We start from the raw sequence: 19,293 nt of genomic DNA, 5'->3' as shown, positions 1-19,293 counted from the left end.
TCTTTCAAAAGTAATGTTTGAAAGATAATTCAGTCAGTGCCAGTTAATACTTGGTTATAGAATATTTTGCCACTGACATTTGGACCCTGTTGTTACGTAAACCTTCGAATTTTGACAGGGGTTTTCTCCATGTTTAAGAAAACAATATTTAAATCAGATTTCCACTGAGAAGATGCTTTTCAGAGAGAATATCTGGTTTTGGCCCAACTCAAGTTTTTATATATGGTGGTTTTTAGGAGTTTGCATTTTTTTGCTCCTGAAACTATTTTCACAGGGTCACCCATATAAAATTTTTAATAAAGAGTTGATTCATTGATGAGGTTATTCAGTGTTAGACTTTTGTCCTAAAATTCTTGCCATTCTGGCCTTTCTTTTGTGATATTTTTTCAAGTTCAGTTTTTAGTTTGGATAAATATATAAAGATCAAAATATAGCCAAGATTTGTTTCTTCTGTTAATTTTAACAGAACAAATTTAACTATATAAAGTTTGAGCAATTACCAGTTTTTTGTGTTGTTTATTATGTTTTGCTAGTGCTATTCATTGTGAATTAGATAAAAGATAGATAATTAGCATTTTATTCTACATAATTTGTGATAAAATAGTGGGTAGTTCCCTTAGTAAAATTCTTTCTTATCCTTCTAGTAGTTTGTGTGCCATGTAGTAATAATTGTCCACACTGTTGACAGAGCACATAGCAAATGGTGGGGTCAGAATGTTCTTGTTGGTTCTGAGATAGTGATTATCCAAAACTTTGGCTATACTTATATCAGACCCATTAAATACAGATTGTACCTTTAAGGTTTGTTCATTCTAGAAGTCAAAGTTCTGAAATTCCAAAAGTTATTCCACTAAGGCAAAGTCAAGATCGTTGATTTGAATCTATATTTTATTTAATAATTTATAAAAATCTAAAAGTTAAAAAAAACAACCTTAAATAACCAGAGTGAAAATCCTTAAGTATAACTTCCTTTGAGTTGTGACTGGATTTCGTGTATTCCTTTTACTTACTAATTTTTAACATGTTAATTTTCATATTAAAATATATTATGAATACAACTTTTGGGAGGCTAATGACATGTAGTATACATTTCAGAAATCGTAACAGAATATGGTTTCCAGTGTCCTGAGCAATGGATTTATTTTTTCCAACGGTGAAGAACTGGTTTTCTGCCAACTTTTTGTTGGTGTAAATTAAAACCCTCTTAATATACTGTATTCTAAAGTGACATTTTAATTTCACTTGTTCAAATACATAATAAATTCACTTGGTTCACAATTCGAAAGATGAAAAGGATGTACATTGAAAAGCTCTATCACTCTGGTGCTCCAACCACCTGGTCCCCTTTCTGGAGGTTACTTGTGTTAACAATTTGCGTATCATTCCAGAGATAATTTTCTCATTTACAAATGAGAGAGAGAGGGTGTGTGTGTGTGTTTTCTTTCTCTCTTTTTTTTTTTTTGCGGTACGCGGGCCTCTTACTATTGTGACCTCTCTCGTTGCGGAGCACAGGCTCCAGATGCGCAGGCTCAGTGGCCGTGGCTCACGGGCCTAGCCGCTCTGCGGCATGTGGGATCCTCCCGGACCGGGGCACAAACCCACTTCCCCTGCATCGGCAGGCGGACTCTCAACCACTGTGCCACCTGGGAAGCCCCTCTTTCTCTTTTTATACAGTTGTTAGCATATGAAACCCCTTCTAAACTTTGTTTTTACATTTTTGTGTGTGTATGTTTAAAGTTTGAAGTAGTGAACACAGTGGCGTTTATGTGATTCTTCCTTATACTTAGTGGTTTGCATATCTTTTTCTTTCTGGTTTAAATGCCCAAGAAGGTTAAGAGCCTATTTTGGTCATCTGTATTTTATTTAGAGCTTAGTACAGTGTCTTGGACACAAGTAAATGCACAGTATAATTTTATTCTATTCAGTAAATTCAACTAGTAAGAAAAAATGTGCACAAAGAGAATGGAAATAAAAACTGGGAAACAGAAAGAGAAACTGATGTAGATATTGAAAGCTTCTTAAAGTTAACTTGTTAGTAAAGATCAAATATAAAGAAAGGCTCCCATAGAAATAAATGTTTCCTAAAGAGGAGAGAAGAAAAAATGATAGGGTTGAATATAGAGAGATGGAATGAGGGTGAGAAATGTTGGGAGGGAGGTAGCTTTACAAGGAATTGCCACACTTTCTTGTTACAAACTGTGGTTTGCAATAGACTGAACACTATGTTTATAAACATTTTCCTTATATAGCTATAGGCATAATTGTGTGTGCCCCATGCTACAAATGTCAGGTAAAATAAAGCTTATACTGTTGTTCCTAAGAGCTGAATAGATTATTTTTTATTAGACATGTAATTAATTTACCAGTACATTTTATCTAACACTTCTAAAGTACTTTTACCAATTTTTGACTCCATTCTTTATATTGATTTAATTTTACAAAATATTTAATGGCGATTCTTTGGTGAGTGGAACCCATTTGAAAATATAAATCTTTTTACTACTCTGGTTAATCATCCATATTCGATACTTTATTATTTTTTTGCAAAATAACATTCTAAGTTCTGTATATTTCTTAAAAGAATAGTGATAAATTTGAAGTAGGAAATTAGAATGATTTCTAGGAAATAGCACATGTGTAATGTTTGTTGAGAAATTGAACAGGTATGTTTTAAAGAACTGTTTTCCACACTTCGGCTGCATTTTGCCTGTGTAGACAGCAGCTTGTCCATTTGTTCAGCCATAGGCAAAATCAGACAGATGTTAGCAATTAATGCCTGTATTCAAAGAAAAGGAGAATGAGTAGCATTGTCTCTCTTTTAGTCTTGAGTAGGGTAGTTTGTAGCTCTGATATCCATAATTTATGATTGCCATCTTTTTATCATTTAATTTAGTGCATCTCCATTTCTAGTCTTTTTGAACAAATGTATATTGCTTTGTCTCACTGAAGCTTAGTTCTTCCAAACAGTATTTGTTAACATATTATGTGGTAGCTAATGATGCATTCTTCTTTTGAAAGCTTATAAACCTTTTCAACATCATTAGTTATTAGGGATACATAAATCAAAACCACGGTGAGATACCATTTCACACCTTCTAGGGTGGCTATAATAAAAAAGACAGACAATAACAAGTGTTGGTGAGGATATGGAGAAATTGGAACCCTCATACATTGCTAGTGAGAATGTAAAATGGTGCAGCTGCTTTAGAAAGCAGTTTGGCAGTTCCTCAAAAAGTTCAACATAGTTACTATATGACCCAGAAATTCCACTCCTAGGTATAATACCCAAGGGAATTGAAAACATATACATACACACACACACACACACACACACACACACACACACGTGCATTAATGTTTATAGCAACATTATTCATAATAAAGTAGAAACAACCCAAATTTTCATCAGCTGATAAGCAAATGTTGGTATGTCTGTACAATGGAATATCATTCAACAATAAAATAAATAAAGCTTCTATATTTGTTATAAGGTGGATGAGCTTTGAAAACAAAATGCTAAGTGAAAGAAGCTAGACACAAAAGACCACATATTGTGTGATTCTATTTTTATGAAATGTCCAGAACAAGCAAGTCCATAAAGATAGAAAATAGATTAGTAGTTGCCAGGGAATAGAGGGAATGGTGTGGGGAGTGACTGCTAATGGGCACAGGGTTACTTTGCAGGGTGATGAAATGCTCTGGAATTAGATAGTGGTGATAGTTGTATAACTTTCTGAATATCCTAAAAACCAGGGAGTTGTACACTTTAAAAGAGTGAATTTTATAGTTTATTAATTTTATCTCACTTATAAAAGAATATAACAAAACTTTTAATGCAACTTTAATAAGAATGTTCTGTATTGTTGGTTATATATTAGGCTTCAATCCTTCAGAGACCAAGATTCGAACACCTGATGGGAAAGTATGGCAGGAGGCTGAGTTTCAAAACATGAGTAGAGAACTGTATCGTGACTTAGCACTTCACTTTGCAGGTGCGTGTAGAGTGTTCCTAGGTTTTGAGTGTTTTATCATGCATACTGTCTAACATGCAATACTTAAACATAAAATTGTCACCAAACTAAAGATATTTCCCTTTTCTAACTTCATGGTATACTAAAGTAGTGATGGTGTCAGTTGTAAGGCTCTTTTAGCCTCTGGGCTCTGTTCCAGGGTTAAAATTAGCATACATAGCTGATGAGGCAGAAACTAGGCTATTTTTAAACTAAGGGTCTTTCTGAGCTGGGCTTGTCTGATCTGAAGAAAACATAGTAGAGTCTAGTTGAAATTCACTTCTACTAGACCTCTGAGGTCTTTGAAATGGTCAGTAATTTGGCAGGCAGCAGATAAGATAACTAACATGAAGGCAAAATGCAGGAAGAGAAATGAACATTATAGGAAGGGAATAATGTTAGAGGATTGGAAGGAGGAACTTATGGAAATTGGAAGAGGGAAATAGGAAGGTCATACTCATAATGTTACTACTATTGAACACCTTGTATGATTCTGGGCAAGATGCTACTGGGTACTTAGTCTTCTGAATGTTTTACGGTTGAGGAAATGTAGGCCCAAAGAGTAATTTTCCCGAGGTTGCATAAAGTTAAGAATTGAAGCCAAGGTTCAAAACCAGGTCTGTCTGACTCTAAAGCCTGAGAACTTTCTAGTAAGCCCCAGTGGAGATTTTGCTAATAAATATTGTGGCATTAACTGTCCAGTCCAATTTTCCTACTGTTACTGTTGGAACACTATTTTCAGAAATTTTTTCCCATGTGGAGAGGAAAGATATTAGTTAAGAGCAAAGATTTTGGAATCAGTTTACAGGGGTTCAAATTCTGGCTCTGCCACATATTAGCTATTTATACTATCTATGTTATATAACCTCTCTTCCTTGGTTTTCTCATCTGTAAAATAGGAATAATAACTATATAATTCATAGAACAGTATCATTATAGACTAGTGGAATGACGTATGTCAAAAAACTCTTAAAGAGGTCTGTGGATTATAATCTGCCTTCTCTTTTGATATGGTGGGTGAACTCTGCCTGGTCTCCTATCTTAAACAAACAAACCCATCTACTTGTGTTTTATATTCCATTTGCTCTTGTGTATTGAAGGACATTACTTCAGCCTTGTTTTCTTTCTTTTGCACCATCAAGTTTTCCCTCTCTACGAGGTCATGCCCATCAACATACTGTTTGATAACATGCTGTTATCTCAGCCATCATAAAAGAACCCCTCTTTTGGCCCTACTCGTTTTAGCAACTACCTTGTTTCTCTTCTTTTACTTAAAACAGAACTTCAGAAAGTTGCCTTATCTTCGTTGTCTCCAATTTTTCTCCTCTGTTTTACTCTTGAAACCTTTCTGTTAGGTTTTTGCTCCTACATGTCTGTGGACTGCTGTTATCAAGGTCATCAATGACTTCCACTCTTCCACATTGCTAAATCCAATGTTTAATTCACATTTGTCAGCCTACTTGATCTCTCAGCATCATTGGGCATCACTGATCACTTCTTCCTTGAAATTCTTCGCTTGGCATCTGTGTAGGATACCATAAGTGTCTAAGTCTAGCTGCTCCTTTTCAGTTGTTTTTTTCCTAATCGACTCTGTGATCTCTGAACATCAGCATGTCCTGGTCTCAGTGCTTGGATCTGTGCTTCTCTTTTCTTTATTTTTCTTTTCTTTTTTTTTTTCTCTTCTTTACTCCTCCACCCCTTTCTTTTTCCTTTTTTGTTTTTTAAATTTTTTGTTTATCTATATACAAGCTCGGCAAGCTCATCTAGTCTCAGGACTTTAAATATGCTCTGTTGCTGATGATTCCCAAATTTAGGTCTCTGGCCAGACTTCTCTGAACTCAGATTGATATCCAGCTGCTAACTCTGCACCTTCCCCTGGATGCATAATAGATTTCTTAAGTTTAATATATCCAAAAATGGAGCTAGCTAACTAACTAAATGGGGTCATGGTACACCCCTTAAACTTATTCCTGTGGTAGTCTCTCCATTTTAGTTAATCTTATCTTTCTGGTTGTTCAGGTCCCAAATCTTGAGTCATCCTTGATCACTCTATTTCTCTCACACCTTATATCTAACATTGTCTGAAATATAACCACTTTCCCCTACCACCTAGGTCTAAGCCCTCCACCATCAGTCTCTTGGTTGGATTACTGCAGTAGCTTTCTAACTGGTTACCCTGCTTCTGCCCTTCTTCTAATGGGTCTGTTTTCATCGCAGCTGTGAGAGTAACCTTGTTAAAATTTAATTTAGGTCATATCACTCCTTTGCTCAAAAATTTCTTATCTTATTTTTGAGTAAAACCTGAAGTTCTTACAATGAGCTATAAAGCCCTACATGATCTTGCCCTCGGTTATGTCTCTTGACCCTAGTTCTTTCTGCTCTTCTCTTTGTTCACTTCATTCACACTGGCTTCCTTGCTGTTTCTTAGACACTAAGTATGCTCCTGCCTCAGGGCCTTTGACTCACATTTACTTTTTCTTTGCCCAGAATGCAGAGCTCTATATGTATTTTAAAGTACATTTATCCAGATCTGTGATTGAGATTAATTTTCAAATTTATATGTTCAGTTTATTTCCCCAGATTGGAATTTAAAAATTAGTGAGTAATTTATGTGTGTGTGAAAAACCTTGACATATTTCACTAGCATAATCATAAAAGGGCCTAATGTAGGAATATTGAGTATTTTATAAAGTTTTACTCTAGAAGGTCATGAATGTCTCAGTTAAGTAGGAATTTTTAAATGAAAAGGAGTCTGTGAAAGTGTTCACCTCTGAGATTCTATAAATGCGATGATCTAGCTTGGAAAGCATTACTGTTGCAGCATCTTCTAGTTTGTGAAAGCGAGGTGACTTTCTCAAGGGTTTCTTGAAAAAAATAACAAAGAATTGGAACCTAACAGTGGAGTAATGGTGATCTCTAGACTTTGCTGTAAGAGGACTTGGCATTGTAGCCTTTGGGTCAAAGAAATAGCATCAGTGAAGGTTTCTCTCTCTCTGCCTGAATCATATACTTTATACAGATTTTTCATACTGGTGGGGAGGATGAGTGGATAGGTAGCAATCGTTATAATATTTGCTATATATGTTTCTGCTTTTCAGGTGATAGCTCTATGAAAGAAAAACCTGCTGAGAAAAGTAAAGAGAAGAAAGTGGTCAAGCCAGTACGAAAAGTCCAAAAGGTAGCACAGTTATCAAGTCCAGAATGCAAAACAGGTTGGTTTTCTCAATATCAGGCCCATCCTAAAGTTACATATTAGTGAAATGGCATCTACACGGAAATAAATGTTCTCATTATTCGACACGTGCAAAAATTCAGTATGTTTTATGTATCATTATTTTGTATATGTGTGTTTGAGGTATAATTGACATAGAGTAAGTTATACATATTTAGAATGTATAGTTTGATAAATCTTCATGTATGTGTATACTCATCAAACCATATATTCACCATGATACTGAACAATGCTCCCCTCCAATTTTTTTCTATCATTATTTTTAATAGAAATTAACCAGATTAAAGGTAATGATTTTTATGTAGTGAACTTTTATATACAAAGGGATGGCTTATGACTGTAGCTAAGTTCCTTCACTCATTCTCATAAGAGAATAAATGTTGCACAAGAAAAATCTGGCAGTCCATGCTAGTAGTGATCAGGCTGGACTCTGAATAAATCAAAAAGGGGGAAAAAGAGAATTCCCTAGTTCCATAGTGATTAACATTTCAGGCTTGATCCAGATTGCCTGGGATTTATAACCTGGCTCTATAACAAATAGTTAACAGTGATTACCTTTGAAGGGGATGGTATTACAGGGAGTTTCACATTCTATTTTACAGATATATAACAAAACTACACACTACTTTTTAATGCATAAAACAATGACATTCAAAAAGCAAATATCATCAACACTTTAAATTGCCCTCATTATAAAACTTCATAAAAATATATTTCAATAAATACAGCTGTTTACCAAGAGAAAAAATTTTCATTTATTAGCTTCAGATTGTAAAAAAATTAACAGACCATTATTTCAAAACAGATGGTAACATAAAAAACAAAAAATGACGTGAAAGACCATTTACAAAATAGAAACCATTAAAAAAAACTGAAATAAATATGTAAAAGTGTTTAAATGCAAAGCAATATAAGAAATGTAATGAAAATGAAAATAATGAAGTAGCACTTTAAACCTAATTAAATTAGAAGAAAATACTTTTATATTCATAGCCAAAGCTGGTAAATTTACAATAAAAATCACTCTTATAAAAATCATACTTATACCATGCTTGTTGAAATATCAATGGATATAGTTTCTCTAAAAAAAAGAAAAAATAGTATTATATGTCAAAGTGCTCATTTTCCTTGATCAAATAATCCAAGTAATATATCCAACAGAAAGAAAAAAAATAAATGAAAATGTTCACTGTATAATTTTTTATAATATCAGAAGTAACCTAAATATTGAATGGTAGATAGTTAAACTATGTTTCTGTTAGAAGGAGTATTGTGTGGCCACTTCAAGTTATAATTTCTGTAAGAAATAACAAATATTCTTGTCATAAGATGCTAAGAGAAAAAGGTAAAATTTTATGGATACAATGGCTACAATCACCTACTACTGATCTTTAAATTACTGTAAGGAAATACACAAAATAATACTAGTACTTTGTTTAAGTAAGGGCAGTGGTTTTTAATCTGTCTTCTTCTATTTTCCAAGCTTTCTGTGATACTATTTTATTGATTTATAATTTTAAAAAATACCATTTAGAGTTTCATTTGAAAGTTTAAATGGAAGTATACATTTAATGAAAACATCTATTATTAAAAAACATGAATTATAAAGGTGTGCTATTTACTTTAGAAATGTTTTTGTACCTTTTTATTAACCTTAATCGGTCTATCTAAAACATTTAAAAGGTTTTAAGTCTATTGCTCAGTCTATTTATACAGAAACTTTATGTGAAAGGACTTTCCCTCATAGCACTTAAGAAAACACAAAACCACCCCCTCACGTCCCTGCGCATTTCTGCGGAGGCTAGGATGCCTGACAAAGTGTAGCCTTTTATCTTGTTTCAGGATGCATATTTATTACAAGTGCTCTGGTTAAATATTGAAAAGTTACATGCTGTAGTTTAGCATTTTGCCTTTGTAATTTACAGAAAGTATTGCAGAAAATAAACTTTTGTTTCATTTTGCAAAAAAAACCCTTTATGTTCTTAAGCAAAATGAGAGAGCAGGCTTCTCTTCAATTTCAGCTTAATTTTCTGAATCAAGAGCAAGCAACCACGAATATACTGGGTAGCTATTTATAAATGTTGGCTTCCAAATATGCTGGGTGGTTATTTCTGAATTCTGGCTTTCTGGAATAGTCTCATGTAGTCATTGGTAGAAAAAGAGGACTTTCACTATAGATAAACTCTTAATACAGCTTTAATACAGTTTAATGACTTTCTGTCTTGGTCACTGGCACAGTACACACATGGAAATTAGCCCACCACAAAACTGGATAAATAGAATCCAAGATCAGTATTTGTAAGTTATAAATGGTCCCAGTGCTTCATTTCAAACTATGCCCCTGACAACTAATATCACATGAAAAATACTTCATTATACTTTTTTAACGTAAGAATTAGTGTAGTTTACATTCACATAATTCATGTTCTGAGAGCTAAAATTTAAGTTGCAAATTCAATCCAATATATATATTTCTTTTTTTTTTAGGTAGCAGTCATCTGATAAGTACATCTTCTTGGCGAGATGGACAAAAATTAGTAAAAAAAATTCTGGGACCTGCACCTAGAATAGAGCAAAAAGAGCGAAGAATAGCATCAAGTGACAGAAGTGGAAGAGAAAGAACTACTAAATCTGGTGAGTAATTAAATTAGTAAATTAAATTACTCAACCATTAAAATTGTTGAGCAAAGCAATTAAAAGTTGCTTGTGTAAGTACTTTGAGAGGTGAAAATACTCTTTTAAGAATGCTCTTAAGACTTTGCATTATAATTGTGAATGTAGCTCAAAAAAGAAGAAATTGGGCTTGTCTGTGGATAATTTCCATATATAGATGTTATGATGATCTTTATTAAGAATTCTGTTTGTGTTATATTAATTACATTTAGCTGTCATTATGAATAAATAACAAAGCATCATGTAATCAAATCTTATTAGACCTTTAGAGAATCAAGTCCAATCTGTCTTATCTCCACAGACATAAACACAGGTAGACATTCACAAGGTTGGATTTTTTTTGTTGTTGTTTGACAGATTAGGAAACAGGCTCTGAGAGAGAAGTGAGTTTTCTCAAGGGTATACAGTCAGTGGGTGACAAAATCTGATCTAGGTCCACAGGTCTTTAGTTTGACCCTCAAGTCCATTGCTGTTTTCTTTTTGAAACGTCTTGAGTGCCATTTGAAATAACTAGTTACTTTTTCACTAATGAACACTAATTTTGGGAAATGAAATATAAATACCTACAAGCCCGCTTTCCTTTTCAATGGCAAAAATTTGCCTGAATTTGAGCTTCTGGAATGGATTCAGTAAGAGATGCAATTTGGTATATAGAAGTCAATATATATTTTGTGTTTGTTCCTGTTCGCTTTCATCTAGCTTATAAATAAACTCACACCGTCCTTAGCCTAAATTTAAGCCACATCAACACACATTTAGATGATAAAATGATTGTTTTTTTATATATTTAATTTTTTCTGTTATTCATTGGAGAGTTGTGGCAGCCTGTAACATTGTCAGGTTTTTTTTTTTTTTTTTTGTGGTATGCGGGCCTCTCACTGTTGTGGCCTCTCCCATTGAGGAGCCCAGGCTCCGGAAGCGCAGGCTCAGCAGCCATGGCTCACGGGCCCAGCCGCTCCGCGGCATGTGGGATCTTCCCAGACTGGGGCATGAACCCGCGTCTTCTGCAACTGCAGGCGGACTCTCAACGACTGCGCCACCAGGGAAGCCCACATTGTCAGTTTCTTAACAACTATTTGAGGGTTTGGTGAGGGAGAGAAATAGTAACATTAAATATGCATATGAGAGAGAAATAGTAATTCTCTGTTCATATTAATAAATATTCATATCAACAGCAAGATATGTCCTTATTTCAGAAATATTAAAAGATGCACTTTTTAAAAATGCTGAGGAAGTATAGTTTCTAAGAGTATTGAAATTCTTCTCTTACTGTTTTTCTTTCCTTCTAAAATATTCCTTAGGAGACTTTATAGGATATTTGAATTTGAGTTTAAGATAAAGCGAAATTCCTAATTTTCTCCTTAGTGTGATAAATCTTAGGAATGAATATAGAATTTTAATACATCAGTAACAGTTCATACTTTGTAGGGGGTCATATTGGAAGAGCAGAATCGGATCCCAGATTGGATGTTTCACATAGACATCTTCCACGAAACTCAGAACGTTCAAGAAGTAGAGTTCGGTCAGAAAATAATGTAAAGAAATTAGTTCCATCTCTTCCAGATAATAAACAGGAGGAAAATGCTGCCTTAAATAAGGACTTTTTACCTGTTGAAATTCGTGGAATTCTTGATGACCTACAGCTGGATTCAGCAGCTCAGGCTGCAAGGCAAGAGACAGGAGAGTTACAGAATCAGAAGCCATCACCATCAATACAAGCTCCTAGGAGTCATAGCCCAATAAAAAGAAAACCTGACAAAATAACAGCTAATGAAGATCCCCCTGTTATTTCCAAAAAGCGTCACTATGATACAGATGAGGTGCGACAGTACATTGTTAGACAGCAGGAGGAAAGGAAGAGGAAGCAAAATGAGGAGAAGAAGGCTCAAAAGGAGGCCACGGAACAGAAGAACAAACGATTACAGGAGCTCTACCGGAAACAAAAAGAAGCCTTTACTAAAGTGAAAAATGTGCCTCCTTCTGAGCCATCAGCAAATAGGCGACTGCAGGAAACTTACTCCAAATTGCTTCTAGAAAAGTCATTGCTTGAAGAGCCAACTCATCAACATATGCAGGAAACACAGGTAATAGTGACAGAGATACAAAGGGAAGTAATTCATGGTTAGGAAAAACTTACTTGCTATACTTTTAAAAAATTACTCACCATTCCTAATATTCAGACATATGCTCAGACAGTATTTATAATAATGATGGCCTTTCCTGAAGTTTATTCTAGATAAATACGATTGAAAATAAGTGCTCAGTTAGTTTCCTAGAGTGATTGTTACTGATCTGTCTCATCACTGCTGTTAGTTATATCCTTGCCTAGTTTTTACTGTATTACTGAGCAAAGTTAGACTGTATTAATAATGAAAAGCCTAGTTTGTTATCTGTGTTGAAATTAGAGAATATCCTACTTTAGTGTGCTAATTTTATGACTTTTGCTGTTGTTTTTAAGGGTAAGAATAACATTTGAGTCTGTACCATATACCACATACTGTTTTAAATGTTTTACAGGCTTAAGTTTCAGTAAATTCTCACAGCCCTGAGAAGGGTAGGTACTACTAGTATTTCCACTTATTAGGTGAAAAAACTGAGGTTTAGAAAGAGTATTATTTCCTCCGAATTATGCAGTGTTAGGTGCCTTTGTTGGATTTCAGGTATAATTTTGCTGTTAACTGTAATGGCTGCTTTTAAGACAAACTAAATTTGAATTGGTTTTATTTGAGAGAAAAAAGCTCCTGCATTTCGTGATCTTTGTAAAGTTGAAGCAACTTAATATTTATTTTATGTGCTCCTTGAATATATCTTTATGATGGGAGTCAGATAACTTTGATGTCCTTTTTTCTTAGACCAGACCAGGGTATCAGCCATCTGGAGAATCTGACAAAGAGAACAAAGTGCAGGAACGTCCCCCAAGTGCATCTTCCAGTAGTGACATGTCTCTGTCAGAACCTCCACAGCCTCTTGCAAGGTAAAAAGGGGAGAATGAAAGATGATTAAGGTTCTTTCTTTCCACGATATTAGTATAGTGGTCTATGCTCAGTGAATTTTATTGATTGACCTTCTTGTGAAGAAGAGGTTTATTTAGAAATTGGTTAATATCTTCTGATGGATATTTAAGCATGGTATACATCTTTACTTACTGCATGCTCTATTCTTTTGTTCAACTCTTGCCTGTTCTTTAATATCTGGTGTAAATATCAGTTCTCCTGGGGATCACCTGCAGTTGGAAGCATTCTTGCCTTCTCTGATGTAAACACAGATAAATGTTTGTCAGATAAATGAATTACAGTGAAATTAATAGTTTTAAGTATTTGTGTTGAATATTTTTCAAAAGGCATTTCTGTATCCATAACTATTCAAAATTTCTTCATATGACTCTTATATCAACATATCTTACCTCTCAAAGACTATATTTGGATATGCATATGAACACACGGACAAGGACTAAAAAGGGATTTGATTTGAATTCAGATTGGTGAATGAGGGCTATTTTACCTTAAATTAAGAAAAAAAATTTTTTTTTGCTGTAAAGTGTACAGTAAAGTAAAAAGAAAAAAATAACAAAAAACCTATTTGTCCATGAAAGTTAAGATGATTTTCAGATTACATGGTTATAAGTTATACTTTGAAATAACCGTTTTGGGAATAAAAATCAAGTCACTTAACCAGTTTTGGGTTAATACATATGATCCTCTCGCCCCCTTGCTGCCCCCTTCACCTCCCAAGAGAATAATAATATTGATAAAAATAGCTAACGTTTATTGTTTGTTACGTTTCAGTCTCTGATCTAAGTACTTTGCTTGTATCATTTTATGTAATCCTTGTAGTTCTTTGAGTTCTCTCAGTTAGTTTATGCTTAAAAGCACAGCATTTCTTCTCCTTGCCCTTCATGTTCCATCATTCTGCATTAGCTACCTGGAAAGCTCCAAATTACCTACCTGACCTTGAAGACCTTGAAGATCTAGCTCAAAAATCAATTTCCTTGGCTATCAGAGTTCATTGTTCCCTATCTATACCCTATTCAACTTTATATATCTTTATATTAGTACTTAACGACATCGTGTTTAGCTGTTTATTAGTCTCTCATCCCTGCTAGATCTTCTGAAACTGAAGAGTAAGGATTAGGTCATAACTGGATTAAATCTTTCCATTTTTGTGTACTGCTATTCCTTTACCATCAACATAGAGCCTGCCACAAGATTATCATTCTAAATACTTGAATTTAAAGATCTTGGGTTTTTATTCAGCAGTACCTTTTTATTTATAACTTCCTTTGTATTTCTGTTTCTACCAGCTTAATTTGGGCACTAATAACCTCACACCTTGCATTTGTAATAGTCTATATTCTGTGATATAGAATCTATTCACTAGTCTTCCTTTATTCTGCTTTCATAGCAGTCATTCAATATACAAGACTGCTACCACATAACCTTCAACCAAACCTTGTATTACATGCCTTTCATTTCCCTCATCACCCTGGTTACCCTCCTCCAGATGATTTTTTTTGAACTTAATTGGTAGGACTTCATATTAATTCATACTAGTTTGGTCTAAGGTTGCAGCCTGTCTAAATAACTTTGAATCATAATTCAATAATTTGTTGGGTTAGCCATGCCTCCTAACCTTCTGTCATCTACAAATTTGATAAGTATGTCTTCATGTCATCATCCAAAAATAATGGACAAGACCAAGGACAAAACCTCATGTTATTTTTTCTAAGGATCTTCTTAATAATTAACACCAGTCTTTAACCTTTGTATAGTATTCCTTAGTATACAGGGAGGTTGTCTATAATCTGGAAATATAAGTGAATTATATAATGTCATCTAGGGCATCTTTATTCTGTTTCTAGCCTTTAAGGATGCCCTATCAATTTTTCTTAGAACTAGATTGTAATAATCTCATTTCTTTAGTATGTACAATGTTAAACATAACTGTTTGGTGTTTATTAAATATGTGTTGGTTAGAGTAATATCATGCCTACAATCTTAAGCATTTCTCTTTTATGTAACATTATTTTTAAAGAGAAAGGTAGAGCCAATATTGTAAAAAATTTTGTCCACGGAGTTTTAAGGGTTATAATGCCTTCTCCTCAATAGTTTAAAAAATGTGTCTTAGTTGAAGAAAGCTGTTTACAAAACAGTACGTATGATAAGATTTCATTTTTGTGAAAATAACATGAAACACAACATACATGTAGAAAAATGTTTAGAAAGATATAATTATTTTTTTAAAAATTATTTATTTATGGCTGCATTGGGTCTTCATTGCTGCGTGCAGGCTTTTCTCTAGTTGTGTCGAGCAGGGGCTGCTCTTCGTTGCAGTGCATGGACTTCTCATTGCAGTGGCTTCTCGTTGCAGAGCACGGGCTCTAGGCGTGTGGGCTTCAGTAGTTGTGGCACTCAGGCTCAGTAGTTGTGGCACACGGGCTTAGTTGCTCTGCAGCATGTGGAATCGTCCTGGACCAGGGCTCAAACCCATGTCCCCTGCATTGGCAGGCAGACCTTAACCACTGTGCCACCAGGGAAGTCCTAGAAAGATATAATGAAATAGTGATAGTGCCTCTTTCTCATTGGTTAGCTATGAGTGATCTTTATCTTTTTTATTCTTTGTCTGTCTTTTTTTGTGTGTGTGTGTGCAGTGGCTATGCATTACTCTTATAATCAGAAAAAACAAAACTTAAAAAAAAGGTGGCTTAGTTATGAGGTCCTGTGTTAACTAACATATTGTAACTTTCATTTCCAGAAGGGATTTGATGGATCCTACATGGATGCAGCCTGACAGACTGAGTCCACGAGTCCACCATTCTCAACCACAGCCTCTTGTTGGAACAGCTGGAAATTTATTTTCCCATCTCTTGAGTCTAGAGCATGTAGGAATTTTGCATAAGGATTTTGAATCCATTTTACCAACTAGGAAGAATCATAATATGGCTTCAGGGCCATTAACTTTTACACCTCAACCATATCTGACCTCACCAGCTGCTCATCCAGATGCCTTGTTAAAACCTAGTGCTAGCCAATATAAGAGTAAACTGGATCGTATTGAAGCCTTGAAAGCAACAGCTGCTTCTTTGTCCAGCAGGATTGAAAGTGAAGCTAAGAAATTAGCTGGGGCTAACATTAACTATGGGTCAGTATGGAACACTGAGTATGATGTGCAGCGAACACCCCAAGAAGATGGACATTGGACCAAGGCTATAAGTCCACTTGTGAAAGAGGATGCAGAAGATGTTTTCTCTGCTCGAATTCAAAAGATGCTGGGAACCTGTGTGTCTCATGCAACTTTTGATGATGATCTTCCTGGTGTAGGCAACCTTAGTGAATTTAAAAAGCTTCCTGAGATGATAAGACCTCATAGTGCCGTATCAAGCTTCAGAATGAGATCCCCTGGTCCCAAACCAGAAGGGCTGCTGGCACAGTTGTGTAAGAGGCAGACTGACTTTTCTAGCTCTGATATGCAAGCTTGTTCTCAAGACAAAGCCAAAATGTCTCTTGGTTCCAGCACAGATTCAGTGAGTGAAGGGCCTCTTCTTAGTGAGGGTAGTCTCTCTGAAGAAGAGGGAGGTCAAGATGCACGGTCCCCTTTGAAGTTAGCAGAAATCTTAAAAGAAAAGGAATTTTGTGCTGGAGAAAGAAATGCTTATGAACCCATCAAAGAGTTTCAGAAGGAAGCTGAAAAATTTTTGCCACTCTTTGGGCCCATAGGTGGTACACAAAGCAAAGGACCATGGGAAGAATTGGCAAAGGGAAGTCCACATAGTGTCATTAATATTTTTACAAAATCATATAAATTATATGGAAAAGGTGAGAAAAATAAGTAACCTTTGTAATATTTGTATGTTATCTTAAGATAAATTATTTCACAATTCTGCACAAGATAATATTTAACTGTAAATTTTCATCATTCATTACAAGGATAGTAGAGATTTATTATTGTCCAAATTAATCTGAGTTATCTGCAAGCTTCAACTAGAGTATTCTAATTTAATCTTTAAAATTTTAGTTTTTAGCTGTTATTGTCATAAAACAATGGTTGGTGGTTATAGAAATTTTAGTCTAATTTAGAGAAATTCTTAGGTGATGTTCAGGATTGGTATGTATCAAGTGTCTACTAGGTTTACTGTGACCAGAGTTATATATTTAGATAGAAAATAAGTATATTTCTTAAAACAGTGATTTGTGTGTGAATCACTGGGAATATAGTGGTCAAGGATTGAGAGGGGCAACTGCAGTAACATTTCTAATGTGGAAACAGATCTATTACTGTTTGTCAAAACTAATTTTAAAAACAGACTTTGAGAGTAGTGTAGCTATATATTTGGATCCTGAAACAATAACTTTTAAAGTTCCCTTCTTATCCCTGAAATCCTGCAACACAACTTTTCCTTTTCTGTGGTGGCCTCAATTCCTTCAAGTCCCTTTCTCTGTTCTTCTACTGTAGGTGGATTCTACACATCTTATGCTAGTATAACCTTAGAATTCCCAGGTTGGAGAGTCAGGCTGAGCCCAAAGTCAGCCATGGATACTGTGGTTTTTCATTTCCATCAACATATCTGACAAATGAATTGATTTCATCTGTTCAGCTTATGCTTAATTGGGTATCCCATTGCATTTTCCTAGAATTTATATTTAGCCACTTTGGTATGATCTTGTGCAGACCTATATGTGCTTTTGATCTCTTTTGTTTAACACTTATTTCTATAGGTGATAGTTTTAAGGTTCTTTGGATATTAAAGTTCTTTTGGTTATAGCAAAATGCTTTTAAATCAACACCCTCCATTTTTTTTCACAAGAAAGTTGGATTTGTCCTTAAATCCTTCTGTTAGATTTTCATTAAGATATTATACTGAAATGTTTAGAGTTGAAATGATCTGTTATCTGGGATTTGTTTCAAAGTAATATTTGGGGAGAGTTACAGATGGAGGGAATAGAAAGTTTAATTGAAACTAGATTGGTCATGTATTGATAATTGTTAAAGGTGGGTGATGGATGCACTGGTTTCATTATATGATTCTCTCTACTGTCATGTATGTTTGAAAATTTCCCTAATAAGAAGTTAAAAATGTATTGTTAGGTATAAAGATAACTTGAAAAGAAACCCTAATGAAAGCAAACTAAAATGACCCTAAATCCGTGTTGTTAATCTCCAGGTTATGGAAAGCGTTGCTTATAGTTTTTTAAATTTTTGTTTTAAAACACATTTTAATTATTACTTTTGACAGGATTTGAAGACAGGTTGGAAAGAGGAACATCAGCATCACGGTCTTTGAATGCCATCACAACCCCTCTAAGCAGCATTTCATATGAAGATGATTTTGTCTCCTCTGCAGGGAGTGGGACTTTGACAGAAAAAAAGTCAGCTCTTGAACCCAAGTAAGAAGAATATGTTGACAATATGGAGCAAAATCTGAAGAGTGAGAAAAATGTACAAATGAGAACTATGGTCTGAATATTTGTCAAATTTTCCTTGTTTAAAGATAGCATAGTGGTTATTAAGAGCGTGGGCTCTGGATCCAGACTGTGTGGGTTTAAATACTGGCTCTCCTAATTATTAGTTGTTTGTCTTTGGGCATATTGCTTAATTTCCCTGTGCCTCAGTTTTCTTCTCTGTTCAAGTGTTATGAATATTCAGTGAAATACAAAGTATGTAGAACAGGGCCTGGCACATAATAAGCAAAATACAGGTGGTTAAAGCAATCTGTGAATCCCCAGTAGAGGTTAGTATTGGGAAAACTATCCCATGGTATATTAATATGAGATGATTAAGAAATGGTTTTCTGTGATAGAATTGAAGATGACTAGATAGACCCTTGACTTCATGATCCTAAGTAATCAGTAAATTTTTTTATAATTGGGATAACATCTAAAATTTTGCAAATCTTTGAAAAATAGCAACATTATAACATTAATATTTATTGAGCACTTAATGTACAAGGCACTGAGAGGACTGCGTGGGCTTTACCTGTATTAACTCATTCTTACAATAGCCTGATATAAGTATTTTTGTTATTATTCCTACTTGAGAGAGGAAACTGAAGCACTAAGGTTGTTACTTGTACAGCATCATATAGTAAGTGAATCAGATTTTGCCAGAGAGAATTTCCTCCCTAAATTTTGTTACCGTACAAAATAATCTGTAATTACTCACATGCAGTGTAACTTTCTTCACAAATTACAAATTGTAATGCACATAAAATTATTGGATGATCTTTTAAAAATTAGTTATATCTAGCTGGATTAATAAAAATAAATATTATTAAGATTATAGCAGGAGAAGTATAATTTTAAATTTTGAACTTTAAAGAAAAGACTAATTTTTAAATCAAGACTTGCAAGGATTTAATTGTATTGACATTTAATATCACCAGTC

At 34.5% G+C, this 19,293-nt stretch overlaps 1 protein-coding gene across 4 annotated transcripts in view; it reads left to right on the top strand.

Moving 5' to 3' along the window:
- CEP350 (centrosomal protein 350) overlaps positions 1–19,293 on the top strand; it is a 139,927-nt gene that overhangs the window by 22,131 nt on the left and 98,503 nt on the right. For all 4 annotated transcript variants that reach the window (XM_027086155.1, XM_027086157.1, XM_027086154.1 and 1 more), the window contains 7 exons: positions 3,879–3,992; positions 7,109–7,222; positions 9,730–9,876; positions 11,344–11,999; positions 12,768–12,889; positions 15,667–16,727; positions 18,146–18,296. In XM_027086155.1, coding sequence (XP_026941956.1) covers positions 3,879–3,992; positions 7,109–7,222; positions 9,730–9,876; positions 11,344–11,999; positions 12,768–12,889; positions 15,667–16,727; positions 18,146–18,296 — 2,365 coding nt within the window. The remainder of the gene's footprint in view (positions 1–3,878; positions 3,993–7,108; positions 7,223–9,729; positions 9,877–11,343; positions 12,000–12,767; positions 12,890–15,666; positions 16,728–18,145; positions 18,297–19,293) is intronic.

Source organism: Aethalodelphis obliquidens, unplaced genomic scaffold, assembly GCF_003676395.1.
Source record: "Aethalodelphis obliquidens isolate GAN/ISIS:26980383/991018 unplaced genomic scaffold, ASM367639v1 scaffold55, whole genome shotgun sequence".
NCBI lineage: Eukaryota > Metazoa > Chordata > Mammalia > Artiodactyla > Delphinidae > Aethalodelphis > Aethalodelphis obliquidens.
The sequence above is the reverse complement of the archived record's forward strand: the minus strand, read 5'-3'. Positions and strand labels throughout refer to the sequence as shown.